Genomic DNA, 14513 nt, shown 5'->3' with positions numbered 1-14513 from the left:
AATATTATTGTACAGATGCCAAAAAGAAATGTAATGCTACAGTACAATGAATAATTGAAAAGGAAATTATCTAAATGTTGTTTTTTCCATAATATTTTCAAATAATTTTTAAAAATGTGTGACACTTAATTAATTATAAACTGCCTTAGTAGAAGAATACAATATTTGGCGTGAAAATTCCAAAAGCTTTATGAATAGTAATGAATATGTAATTTTGAGAATGATGGTTAGATATGAACGCAAGCAACTTTATAAAACTATTTTGAAAGTTCTTAGTAGTAGGCAAAGAAGCAAGCTACAGCAGAAGCAAAGTTCAAAATTAATTCTCATCTTATTAATCAACAGTGTTGAAGATAAGCTTGTTATTATGAAGGTTGGGTAAGAAATCAAGGATGAAATGAAAGATACTACAAAACTGATCAAAGCTACAATATTTAAATTCTTAATGAAATTTAGAGGCATGCTAATGCTTTTGTTTTTGTAGTACCTCAGTGGGAGTTGTGTACTCTTTTGAATAGGAATTGTCGTCGTAGTAGTTACTCTAGTTGAAGTTGTGGGTTTTCTGGTAGTTGTCGTAGTTCTTTTTGTTGATCTTTTAGTTGTAACTTCTTCAACATCATTCAATTCATTCCTGTCTCCCCTAAGGTTGTTATTTACATGAATTTATAATAACACATACGAAGCTACTGAAGACTTACCTGTACGATTGCTGACGATTGTTTTGTTTGAAGGCGTTTTGATCATCCTGAAAATTGAATTTCAGATGAAAAAATAGAAGTACTAGGTATTCGACACACAATGTATCAATAAAATTGATTGGTTCAACTAGGCTCTAGATCAAATATTTCAAAATATCAAATGATGTGCCTGGTTTTTTATTTTTATAAATTATATTCTGTTCTTTCGGTTTATTTAACCATGAAATGAGATGATATCCAATAGAATGTGCAAAGGTCAAATTGAATAAAATCATTATTTCAGTTACTATTCATACTACGAGGGTGGTTCAAATATAAACCGGTATTTTGCTATAAAAATTTTATTATTAAGTTGCAGCTTTGAATTTTGTTTGCAGTTTTCCAACTTTTTTATTATTTTCATTATTTTATTTTTATTATACCTCCGCCTTTCTTTCGATCGCAGTCCGCCAAGTGCCTCTTCCAATAGACCAATAAATAATAGTCGCATGGCGACCAATCAGGGTGTTCCAATGTTTCTCATCCCATTTCGTTCATTGGCGGTATCTTCCAGTCATACGGATTGGAATATCGCATCGTTTTGATGTGTAAACAGGTTTCACCGTGTTTTTTAGAAGGTTACTATAATACTGCGCGTTCAAAGTGCCTTGTTCAGTTACAAAATTAACCGAAATTACTTCTCTCATATCCCAAAACACTGTACACAACACCTTTTCGCTGACAGTGTAACCTTCGCTTTAACTGGCGTGTCATATTTTTTCCACCACTCCACCGTTTACACTCCAGAATATAGTAGTGTACAAAAGTGAATATTCAATGCAATTAATTTTCTCCTCCCTCTTCATACCGCTGCAGGAGACACAAGCAAACTTGTAAATATGTGTAAATTTTTGTGTCCTCATCCATCTGACTTAAATTTTACAATAACTGAGCCGTTTATGAATTAATTGCTTAGCGATACCTATGCTAACAAAAAATGAATAATGATGGCTTGTGCAGCAGATAGTGGTACATCCTTCTCGCTCAAGGCTATAAGCACGCTAAAAAGCGAGGTTACCCGACTTTTTTATACGCTTCCTACCATACCTTTCTAGCATTCAGTGCAGCCATTAAATTTTTCGCGCGTTTATACAAAAATTCCGGTTTATATTTGAAACCACACTCGTATTCATGAAAAATCTCGAAGCACCTCAAATTTAAGCTATGAATTGATATTATACAACATGAAAAAGTTTCTGTAAGAACACTGATTTGTTTAAAGTACCTCAGCAATTGAAAATTGTAATTTTAGTTCGATTCGTTAACGTCAATTCTGAAAAATAGTTAGATTAACGGAAATGCATAAAATGATTGGTTACAGAGATAAAACTCAAACACAACAGGAAGCATCTCGTCTATTTTATGATGAATTTTCTGATTTATTGCTTACATAATAAGGAATTAGTAAAAAAAGAAGCACTTTGATCATTGAAGGAAGATAAGAAAAGCAGCCTGATGGTAGGAATCATGTTTTCACCTTGAAGAATATCAATGTATAATTTAAATTTTGGGATTTTCCGTGAGCAAGAGAAATAAGAAATTTATTCCATTTGTCTTTCATACACTGAATAATCAAATATTACAATGATCATTACTCTGTTTAGTCTAAATAACATTTATTGTATTTGTTTAGAGTTCCTTATATCGGCAAATATAAATATTGAATGGATACCTGAGTATCATATTTGTTGTTATTGCTACTAGTATAATCTGATACTGTGGATTGTTGGTAAATATCTTGAGGATTGATGTTATTTTCGATGTAAGCTGTATTTCCTCGTCTAGGTATTTCATTGCGAATAGACGATGAAGTTACAGTTGCTACTGGAGAAGTTCCTCTGTAAGCTGTTGATGGAGAATGTTCATTACTGTAGGTATTTTCGTTAGCAGGATATTCTAAAATAACACATAGAATAATTAGCGATTACTTCCAGTCAATAAGATGTTCATTAGGAAACATATTAGAGGGAAGTAAAATATATGAATAAATGCATTTATTTAGCAAATAATAAGAGAAAGCCGGCGATGAAAGTTTCGTATGTTTGTGAATAATTAGTATTTCAAAACTAGCATTATTTATTATAATGAAGAATTAGATATTTTAATATATTACTCACCATCTCTGTAAATTTCAACATCATCTTCGTAAAGAGCATAATACGGCTCATAACGGTTGTCATTGTATTGCGAACCGTTGTAAATGTTTCTTGAAGGGGCAGTGACAGATGATACTGAGGCTTGTTGTGGAGAAACGTTCTTTTCTTCACTAGTGAAAATAAAAAAGTATTGAGAATTATTTTATCTTTCGCAGTTATCACAGGACAAATGATGGGCTTTCCTCTATTTTGAAAACTTATCGGAAACAGGAAACAAGAATGTTATTTATTAAATTTATTGTATCGTCTACTTTTGTGACAAGATAAATATTATATATTATATTACACACATTATAAGAAATCGTCTACTGTATAAGAATTTTTTGAGAAATTCGCCAGCAATAGTATCCTTGTGAGATATAGTTGTCATATAAATTGTCAAAGTTGCCAAAAAAACTTTTCTTCCACATTTCGCACGATTTTTGATACAGTGTATTCTTCATACACACACGTTTTTCATTAACTCAATTGACTAAAAGACTTTTTCATGGCTACCGTGATACGAACTTTAACGAAAATTTAATACAGATAGTAAATATCGCAAAATATATTTGATATACACCGATAGAGGAGGCCTCTATAAATAAACTTAAAACCGGCATGAATTCGAATGTGCAATGACAAAAAATTTGGAAAATACTTTTTAAAAGTATGTGCAAAAAATTGACTTGTCAAATTATATTTTTGTTTGGTAAAGCTCATTTAGCACCCATCATTCATCCTAGAGTTTGAATTTTGTGGGATAAACATGCTCTCCCTGAAATATGTTGTTTATTAAAATGTTTATAATTAGAATACGTCACCGTAAACTATTGTTAATGATGTCATGTGAAATTAACAGTAATATAGTTAAGTCGGCAGTCTTTTCAGGTTTACGTTAGTCAAGATTCACATTTTATTTACATAAGAAATTATGTTTTGCATAAGATAAACATGGTTCAACGTAATAGTAACAATCTTAAGTTATTCGAAAGCTCGCATTAACATATTAATTCGTAGATTCAATTATATACAAAATAACTTTTTAAATACTTCAATACAATTCAAAGACTCGAATAATATACTGAGCTTCACGTTTCTAGGATCTCAAGTAATCGGAATTGCTGATAAAATAATTATTTATCTCTTCTTTTTAATCGAATAAGACTTTGTTCTGTTTAATTCCGAATATTTAACATCTTCCTGAGCTTTCCTTGAGACGTTGGGTTTCAGCTCTTATACCATATGTGTGGTGGTCTATCTAGTGGTTTCCGTGTGTTTGGTTTTCATCTTTATCAGTTTTGTGTACTTATCATATTATTTCTCTTCAGCACTTGTTGACCCTAGAAGCCTTTATGGCATAAGTTTTTATTTCCTCTATTAAATTCCCTACACACGATATTTTTTTTCCAAAGTAAATAAATTTTAATGCTATTGTGCTTTGGTCTACAACTAGTACGTATCTAATCGTATCTTTAGCTGGGAACATCGATTGGGTATTTTTAGGTGATATTCTCATATTATATTCATTTGTTGTTGTCTTTATATATAGTAGGTGCTGAGGTCATATTCATTCTCTGCCACTAGTATTTCATCATCCGCATAACATAACGTCTATTCTGTGTTAACTTTTTTTGACGCTTTCTATAACTCTGTACATGGTAATATTGAAAAGTGTAGGGCTAAATTTGTCTTCCTGCCGTATCCTGGTCATAATTTGTACTTCTCTGGAAAATTCTTTTTTGGTTTTGATCATTGTCGGTGTTCAGTTTTTTATCAATATTAAGATATTTATGATATATATTGTTTTCTCTCGAATCTTCAATACGTCCCTCATTTGTAGTTTATTAGAGGCTTTTGTGAGGTCATTAAAAGGCTTTTCTACAACTCCTTCTGCCTTCAGTTTTATTGTTAATGTTTTATGCTTCCTTTTTCTCTCTTAGCAGTTCCAGAATATTTTTATAGAATTTTAATTTTAATCGATTTCATTACCGAATTTTAACTGAGTATCAAGTACTATCAAACTCGTGAGTTTATTTATTGCTTTGATACAGAATGTGAAGGATATGATAGAGTAGATGAGAAAATAATGCAGAAGAATAGAATAGAATAGACATAAAATAGATTTAATAAAATTTAAAAACTAAAAATGGATTAGACAACTTCGAATTTCGGGTTGAATTTTCATTGAATTCAATAAATTTCAATGACTCCTAAAATCTATATCTAAAAGTAGATAAATTTATACACTATATACAAATATTATTATATTTATTCTTCTAAATTTTCTTGATTTTAGAGCTCTTCTGTTATAATATTAGTTTTTTTAAATAATTTGTTAAAAGATTAAAACGACGTTTGACGTTTGGACTTATTTCAATCTTTTTCAAAATATGATATTGACCCTGACAATATGTATAGTTATATTAATCAAAAGATCACCTACATCATTAGAATGAGAATAAAATCAAAACGGAATAAGAAAAATGAATTTTCCCTTAATTCTTATATCTCAAATATGTAGCAGTAACCAATTAAATTATTTGTAGTTTTATTAGATTTTACAATTAGTGTAATATTATATATCAAGCGCCTATTACTAATTGTGACGCTATCTACATAGGGCAGACATCTCAGTATTTAGAATAAAGACTAAGAGGTCATCAATATGATAAAAAAACTGCATTAACGAACCATGAAATATCAAAAAAACATAAATACAATTATAAAGATTAGAAAATTCTTGGATCGGAATCTAATACACGAAAAAGAGAATTTTTAGAAATGGTTCACATTCATAAGAACGCTATAATGATAAAAATAATGTAAGTAAAATTTATTTTGTAATTTCTAATAAAACTACAAATAATTTAATTGATTATTGCTACATATTTGAGATGCAAGAAATAAGGAAAAATTTATTTTTGTTATTAAAACAAATGTCTATTTTGATTTTATTCTTATTTTGATATTCATGATATGAGAGAGATATTAATATAAATATACAAATTGTCAGTGTCAATATCATATTTTGATAAAGATTGAAATAAGTCAAAACGTCAATTTTTATGTTTATTTTGAAAAATTATCGAAAAAAACTAATTTTAAAACAGAAGAGATTTAAAATCAAGAAAATTTAGAAGAATAAAGATATATAAAAGGTCTAAGAAATAATAAATTAAAGAAAATCAATATTATTATAGTTACATACGGACACAATCTCTACTTTCCCTTGGTTGTTATTAAAGCCATTAATTAGGGAGATGATTCATATCATTTTCTCAAAATGATTTTTCTCTTTTCACAATCCAAAATTTATTATATGTCAAACTAAACTAAAATCAAGAAAAATTGTCAGAGTACGGTGTTTGGGTGAAATAAACAGGAATACAGTATGCTAATGAACAAATATTCTTCAAAGAATCTTTGTACAAACAAAAAATTACTTGTATAAGATGATGAAACAAAACCTTAGAATATAATTCAAATATATTTTCTTTTCAGTCGATGTCTTCAAGTGTTAATAAGTTTAGATACTTCTGAACAGGGTAGATAGACATTGTAATCACCCGAAAATTTTCTCATACCGATTTTTGGGTACCCAAAATCAGAATTGATATGATTAGAAGGAGTTATTAGCTACTGTTTATTAAATAATTTACATCCTACACTAAAATAATTTCAAATTACAAAATGTACAATACGCATACAATATTAGCCATGTTTTAATGATTACTATATACAGCATTTCATGTAACACCTGTTAAAACCACTTTACCTCTGAGAATTTTTCCAATGATGACTCTTTGTGTCATTGTCGTAAGTTTGTGTGGTCGTCTGTCTTCCTTTATAAATGCCTCCCTGCTCTTTATTAGTGTAAGGTCTCCTAGTTGCTCTGCTTGGTATCCTTCTTGTAGTTCTACGTGTTTTCGGGGTTGTACTTGATTCTTGAGCGTATTTGTTATTTATTGTATTTGTAAATTTTGAATTGGATAAAGGATTTATGGTAGTAGATGATCTATAACCTGTATTTATTTTGAATGTTTCAATTGCACTCTCATTTTTAATTTTTTCTGGAATTGGCTCTTCTTTTTCTATATCAACATCATGATAAACATACTCATCATCGTAATAATATAAATAATCATTATTTTTATTGTACTTAGTTTTGTCGGGATATACATAATCTTCGTATTCGTCGTAATAATAATAATCAGATTCATTTAATTTATTTGCTTTTACGAAAGGTCTCTGACTTATATTATATTTAACTTCTGCTGCTTTCGTTTTCAGTTCTGTTCCGTCTTGCTTAGAATTATTAGATTTGCTATTTAGCTTATTATCATTGATTTTATCTTGAACCGTACCATTGTAAGCTTCTTTGTGGTTATTTTTCTCGTTTTCTTCTATTTTAGTTTTAACAGCAACATTTGTAATGTTTATAAAGTGATTAGTTGTTGAAGATATTTCACTTTTATTATCATTCAACGTACTGCTTACTGCATTGTCTATTTTAGGATACTCTGTGGACGTTGTTGTTAGAAATTCAAATTTTTTTATGAATGCTTCGAAATCAAAATCCGGATCTGACAAAAGATCTTTAATATTTGGATAACGAACGTTCGTGTTAATATTTTCGGTAGAAGATTGGAATTTTTCGACTTCATTGCCATTGGTTCGATTATTTATAGGTTTCGATTGATCAAAATTATATTTTGTATCGTCTTTAACGTCTGTCTTCAATCTATATGGTGCTACAATAGCTTGTGTTTGTAAATTTTTAGTTCTATTGGTTGTCTTGTTTCGTTCTATTTGACTGTTATCGTTTATTAAAGGATAAGGGTTGTATTTGATAGGGTAACGATTACGTCGTCTGCTAGTAGGATGATATGAGGTAGTATACGTATTTCTATATCCTATTGTGGAAGTCCGATGAGGCGTATCGGCCCATTTTCCAAAAGCTATATATTGGTAATTATTTCCATTTATGTGGTAACTAGGGGTAAATGGCTGAAACTCTTCTTCATTGTTATCTATGGGAGGGCTAGGATTAAAACTAAATTTCTTTTTTTGAAAAGTTTGTTCAGTTATGGGCTGAAACTGCATAAAATCTAAAATACTTTTCTCAGTTCCTTGTCTACGTATATGGTCTATTGTTTCAGGTGGACGACTAAAAAATTATTAGGCTATATTCATATACCTTCATAATTTGCTTACTTCCTCAATAATTCATCTATGCAAGGTATTTAATTAAACCGATTAATCATCGCGTTAAATAGAAGATTATACTAAAAGTTTTATCTAAAATAATATTATAAGAAAATTAATTTTTAAACAGTTTTTTAATACGGTAGTATTGAATTCACCTCAAAGAAAAAATTAATCCTAAATATATGACATATATTACGTAGTGCAGTCTATGAGTTAGTTGAACATAGAATGGTCGTAAATAAAAAAACTGATTATGTTTCAATACATTATCCCTCTATTTCCACACTTTCCAGACCGTCTGACTGAAGCTTTTATGCCACTATAAAAATATGATGCATCTTTAGAGCGAAAATGTTCGTCCGCCACCTGTTTAATTTCATCGTCGCTGTTGAATAATTTACCCCTTAATTCGGCTTTCAGATTTGCGAACAAAAAATAATCGGATGGAGCCAGATCAAGGCATTATGGTGGGTATTCATTCTATGTGAAGCCAAATTCATGTACAGTAGCCTAGGAGAGCGAAGCAGCGTAGACAGGAAAATTATCATGAAGCAAGCGTGGCTAATTTTGCCGCGCCTTTTTTCGATCATTTTTTGACGCAACTGCCTCAGTAAGTCAGAATAATATGTCGCGTTCACGTTTGTATTTGATTTCTTGAAATTGAACAAAAAGATACTCTCGCAGTTCTAAATTATATATCAATCAGTTTTTTGGTGTTTTTCGTGACGTTTGCTTTGTTTGGAATTGGATTTCCGATGCCACTCCATGGAATCTCGTTTGGATATCGGATCATAGTGAAAGACCATACTTTTATTGCCCGTTACAATTGATGATATTACATTTTCTTGTAATGACCGTCACAGGATCCCTCCCCCCATCTTGTAATAATTCTCGTCCCCAGCGAAACAACTTTCAAGTTTCATTCATTTGAAATGTCACTGTTAATAGCCTCCATTCCGTTTTTGATTTCTGTTGGTGTTAATTTCTTTTTAGTCGAAAATTCTATAACAGTGCAAAACTCGATTTGAGATATTTTTCAAATCAACTTTAATAAGTAGTTATAAAATGGATCGAAGCAGGATGCTGAAATTTTGTGTAAAGCTTGTTGAACTGATGCGTGCATAAAGATTTGTGCCTATCCACTTTATTTACTATATGTATGTACTCATGGACCGCACTACGTATATGTCAAATGTAATAAGCTCGATATAAAGCCTTAAAAGTATATATCTGTGCGAAAAATTTATGACTCGAGGGAGCTTTTTAAATTAAAACAGAATAAAACAAATTGTATCGCAAGATTGCGGATTCAGTCACAAACAAACAAACAACGAAGAAAAATAAAGAAAATATCAAATAGCAATGGAAAATGTCATTCAACTAAGTTATCGGGACAAGTAAGAACCGATTGCGCAAGAGTGTCGATGTGAAGATATTATGTCATCTCCAGATCGGCCACACTGCCAGGAAAAATTAACACAAAAGTTAATGAGGAAATTCGCCGAAGCATCAATATTGAAGAACTTCAACAGACATTTTTAAAAAGTTTCAAGTATTTATCATATTGTTGTTGGCAAACTTCAGTACAAAAAAATATGTACGAGATAGATTGCAAGGTTTTCAGTCGCATTGCTATCAGAGATGAAAGATGGATTGCGTACTACATTTCAAAGATTGAACGTCAATTCAGTGAGTGGCATCATCCAACTAGAAAAATACAAACAAGGAACTCCCATAGGAGGTGTTTTTCTGTCAAGAGGAATGACAATACACGTTAAGAGATACTGTGGAACGTTATTAAAGCTGAAGACTGCTCTCTCTAGCATACATCTTAAAACACCAAACATTTACTGTCACTGATTTTGATGATGTATTGTTAAGCTTGTTGATCTGGATGTCATGTCCTTGACAAGTCAGCAATATTTGAATTTATTTGCTCATTTAAAGTGAGTAAAAATCGAGACCAAAGATTCTGTTGCATGCTAGTGGCAGGGATGATGGTACAAATTTATGGAATTATTACATTTTCATCGGACCTTCATAACGTATAAAACATTTCATATCAACCCGACGTTATTGAAGTAGGAGAAATCGTGTTTAAATATTCCGTTACTACTATTACTAACTGGTTTAGCAGCCATTCAGCAGTAGAGTTTTTTCAGGATAGTAAAAAAATTGTTGCCTCGACTTATCCAAAGAAATAACCCCCGTATAAATAATTATTCCAAAGAATTGTGAAACTGCCATTCTATATCGATACACACCTTTTATTATATTTCTTCAATTAAGGCATTAAATATTAATTGATTTTTTATCAGGATATTCATATTAGCTATTAGAAAGTAATTAATTATTATTTTATGTTCGTTTTTGCTTATTTTATTTTCATTTATGTGTTAATATAATAATACCTCTGGTTTCAAATCAACAAGAAATTTTACGTTCACATCATCGTTATAATTAAATACCTTAATGAACACTGAGGAAGAAATATTTTCTGGTCATAACGTCGCTTTACCTTTTACGTATTTGTCTCTTTTGTCTCCTCTTTGTAGTCATATGTTTAAGCAATAAATTGTCATCACTCCTCAATCTGGTAGAGTAAATATGAAATAAAAATAATAATAACAGTAAACAAAATATATATCAAATATTTTACCTGTAATGTTGATTCTGTGTGCCAAATGAAATGACACCAATTTTATCACCTCTTCCACTATACGTCTGTAACAAAATAAGAAATAAATCGTTGACGATTTTAACTTCTATAGAAAAAAAATTATTATTGCAGTTTGTTTGATAAAGATAAAGTATATGAAAGCTTTCTGAAGAATTTCCAACGTAAGAAAGGAATAAGACATTTTTTTCCATAATAATTTTTATTTCCCAATTAAGTCTCCTTTCAAGTCTATCTACTTAACCGCGCAACGCTCTAGGCTTTGAAATAACAGTTTTCTCTTTCTTTAAGATTAGGAAACAGTAAAAAGCCGCTGGGAGCCAGATCTGGTGAAAACGGTGGGTGGTTAACTAATTCAAAGTGCAATTTGTAAATTTTAGGAATGGCAATAGTAATGGCCAAAATTGTGAGAAGGTAAGTTGTCCTGATGAAAAACACTTTCTTTTTCTTCAAATGTCATCCTTTTTTGCGGCCCAGCATTGATGTGTAATATTTTCCTATTATTGATTTACCTTTTTGATGGTAGCCGATGAACACAATTCCATGAATATCCTAAAAAACGGTCGCCATCACTTATCTTCTTAGGAGCAGGTTTGCGCTTTGCAATCTATTGTATGACTGTTTTTTCATTTCAGGAATGTATCGCTAGATCCATATAATACGGTTCATTTGGCTCAAATCGTTTCTTTAAGGCCCGGAAGAGGTTCACCCAGCACACGGATAGCTTACGCACGCATAATTCTTCTTCTCTACCTCTCTAACCTTAATCCGACAATCGTCCAATACCATTTATTTTTGGTCGTCTCGAATGCTCGTCATCAATGATAAAACCGCGTTTGAGTTCAGATGCCCAAAATTTTAGGATAGTAGATGACAGTGCAGAGCTTCTACAGTGCCCAGCTCCACTTCCATTTGGATAGGCGTATTGCCTTTAAAAATAAATATTTAATGATAGTTCGATTTTCAATGTTTCCCATTTTCAGAAGAATCCTCACGAAAACAATTGACTAATATCATTGTCAAACTGAAACTAAAGGTCCAAATAGCTGAAATTTTTTTATCGGTCAACGCATGTGCAAATAATTACCCAACTTATATTAATAAGTTCTGACATCTTTAGGTTGAGGTAGGAAACAACCCTCGTGCTGAAAATTATTAACAATGCTTATACTTGTACTGTAGATGAGTCTGTTGAGCGAGAATCCTCGAATCTTTATTTTAAAAAATGAAAATTTTTATTCGGCAATATGTATTCAAGATTTTCAGGCACTAGGAAGTTACAGGTATTTGTCAATTAAATTTTATACATTTATATACACTGTCGCATATTTATCATTTCTTATTTGGAGCAATGAAAATGAGATTATTTATAATAAATGAATGGAAACAACTTGATGTTGATGTGGGCATCTTTTTTTTATACACATATACCCTTGTATGAATGTTGTATTGAGTTATATTATGTTTCTCAGTACTTTTGGCCCTTACTGCTCTCTTTATTCATGTAACCTCTTTACGTGTGAATTTTTTTTTTACTTTGAACTTATCATGTCTAACAAATCAAATTTTTACTGTGTTAGTGATTTTCTTGGTATTTTATAAACTAGTGAATGCACATAATTTGATAAAAAATATGTTATTACTCAGAGAGCGCATTTTTATTTCCTTATAAAATTGTGTTAATCGATCGATTCTATAAGACAAAGATATATTTCAAGGATTGAAATTAATCCATTACGGTAAGATCTAATTATGTTAAAAGAACAACCAGTTTTCATTTCTTTGAATTACAGGATTGTATTACGCTTCTTGATAGTGCGAATTTAATTAGAATAGTTTTTATGAGAACTTTTCGAATCGGTTCAACCCTATCATAATCTGAATGTTCAGATACTATCCCGTATTACGTGCAGTGGTGTCCGGAAACTAATCGAGTTAATCGGGTCGTAGACATATGATAGGATTATTTCTACACTGGTAGACGGTAAGACCAGTGTGTTTATGGTTTTTTGAACTTTAAAAGTTATTTATTCCCCTTAAATTGCTGTTTTCCATTAATTCTCATGAGCAGCGTATAATTGATAGGTTTGCTACTGAGGTTTGCGGTTTTTATACTTTTCTACATTTCAACTTAAAAATATCTTATTTTTTTTAAACTTGAGTATAGAATCCGGTTGGGAAAATCGTTAATAAATGCTCAAAAACAATTATCACATATCTAGAATCTATTATACAACTAAATAAATTGAGCGCGACGTTCAAAATCTGTGATCCAAATCTCGTTCTGGCAGGGGTCTGCAATCAGCTGAAAAGTGTTCTATCTGATCCAGGATCATAGTTTCCGACAAGCCATTTGATAATAAGTTCTGAACATAAGTGTATTTAGTAATATCAATGCAAATTTTGCCCCTTTCATTATTTTGAAAACAAATGATTGACTTCTTTTTGTTGTCAGATTTAATCGCCTGGCACTAATTCTTTGCAACACTTCTTCTTTAGTGATGGTTTTCGTATATTTTGTTTCTTGATTTTGTTTTTAAATTTACCATTGTGGATTTCCTTTTTAGAAATTTAAAAAGTGAAGGAAGGTGTCAAAAGCTTCAATATGACTTTAATCTATTTTGGGTGCTTCTTCTTTATACTTAGCCAAAACTTATCGTGACAAACATAATCAAAAGTAAGTTGCATAAACCAATCACTTGTTATTTATCAGTTGTTTGTGGAGACCGGCGTTTAGTTCAGTTTTTCGAACAGCTTTTTCAGAAAACGGTTTTGTTATTTACATAGATCCACTTGTATCAGAAATATGATCATTCAATTGCTTTATCAAGGCTTCAAGATAATGTAATGAAACAGATACATATTCTTTAAATTCTAATGTAAGTTGCTCATTTTCAATTTCGTTTATTAATTATCAATAAATTAGTGCTCATCAAAGTTTGATTTTTGAAGTTTTGAATAGTGATGGTCTATTTAGTATTTTAACATGTTTTATAATAATTTTTTTGCTGTCTTTTTGTGTGTGGAGCTCAATTTACTATGTTACTAAAAGGGGGTAGTCAGAATTCTCATTCTAAAAAGGGGGCCGCAGCAGTGAAGCAGATTTTGAATTATAAGTTTCCTTTCGAAAAAAATCAGAAACAGGTTCCAACAACTTGAATAGTTACATTTAAACTAGTTTCAAGTGATTTTGAAATAACTACAGAAATTACTGCAACTAAGTAATAATAATGTTATTTAATAACGCCAGTTATAATTCAGATCGAGCTGATTTTTTTTGTTATATTCTGAATTTTGTAGAGTTTCACCTTAATGATTCGATCTAAAAAGTATAAAAGATTTTTTCTGGAAAAATTATGCAAGTAATAACCATTTCTTTGGTTTTTCTACTTACTGATATGGCATTAGAATGTCGGAGACCATCTCTGTCTCTTTGTACTTGACCAATGGTCGAAGGTTGTCCACGATAAACTCGCTGTTGGCGATCGTTTTCAATTTCTTCTGCTGGAGGAATTGTTTCATCAGCCTCGGCGTACAGTTGTTGTTGTTGCTTTCTCTGAAACAATCATTAAATGATGTGAACATTTATAATTTAAATTCCCATCTTCGGGTATTAATTACACAATATTCCGAATATTTTATATATATTACCAATACGGTATTACTAATAGTTGTATAGTGATTGCTTATTAAATTTCCTTATTTCCACTGAGTTGTTTGTTGTAATATTTTTGGAAACGTACATGATTCTAA

The 14513-nt window shown here is 30.8% G+C and overlaps 1 protein-coding gene across 4 annotated transcripts in view; it reads right to left on the bottom strand.

The window, feature by feature from the left end:
• Nucleotides 1-14513, bottom strand: part of LOC130451413 (uncharacterized) — a 111612-nt gene that overhangs the window by 19993 nt on the left and 77106 nt on the right. For 2 of the 4 annotated variants that reach the window (XM_056790409.1, XM_056790408.1), the window contains exons 4-9: nucleotides 14155-14316; nucleotides 10743-10807; nucleotides 2855-3003; nucleotides 2410-2633; nucleotides 699-745; nucleotides 488-640 (exon numbers count right to left, since the gene is read on the bottom strand). In XM_056790409.1, coding sequence (XP_056646387.1) covers nucleotides 488-640; nucleotides 699-745; nucleotides 2410-2633; nucleotides 2855-3003; nucleotides 10743-10807; nucleotides 14155-14316 — 800 coding nt within the window. The remainder of the gene's footprint in view (nucleotides 1-487; nucleotides 641-698; nucleotides 746-2409; nucleotides 2634-2854; nucleotides 3004-10742; nucleotides 10808-14154; nucleotides 14317-14513) is intronic. The other 2 variants (XM_056790411.1, XM_056790410.1) reach the window with 1 other exon arrangement.

Source organism: Diorhabda sublineata, chromosome X (assembly GCF_026230105.1).
Source record: "Diorhabda sublineata isolate icDioSubl1.1 chromosome X, icDioSubl1.1, whole genome shotgun sequence".
NCBI lineage: Eukaryota > Metazoa > Arthropoda > Insecta > Coleoptera > Chrysomelidae > Diorhabda > Diorhabda sublineata.
This window is presented reverse-complemented; position numbering and strand designations above follow the sequence as displayed.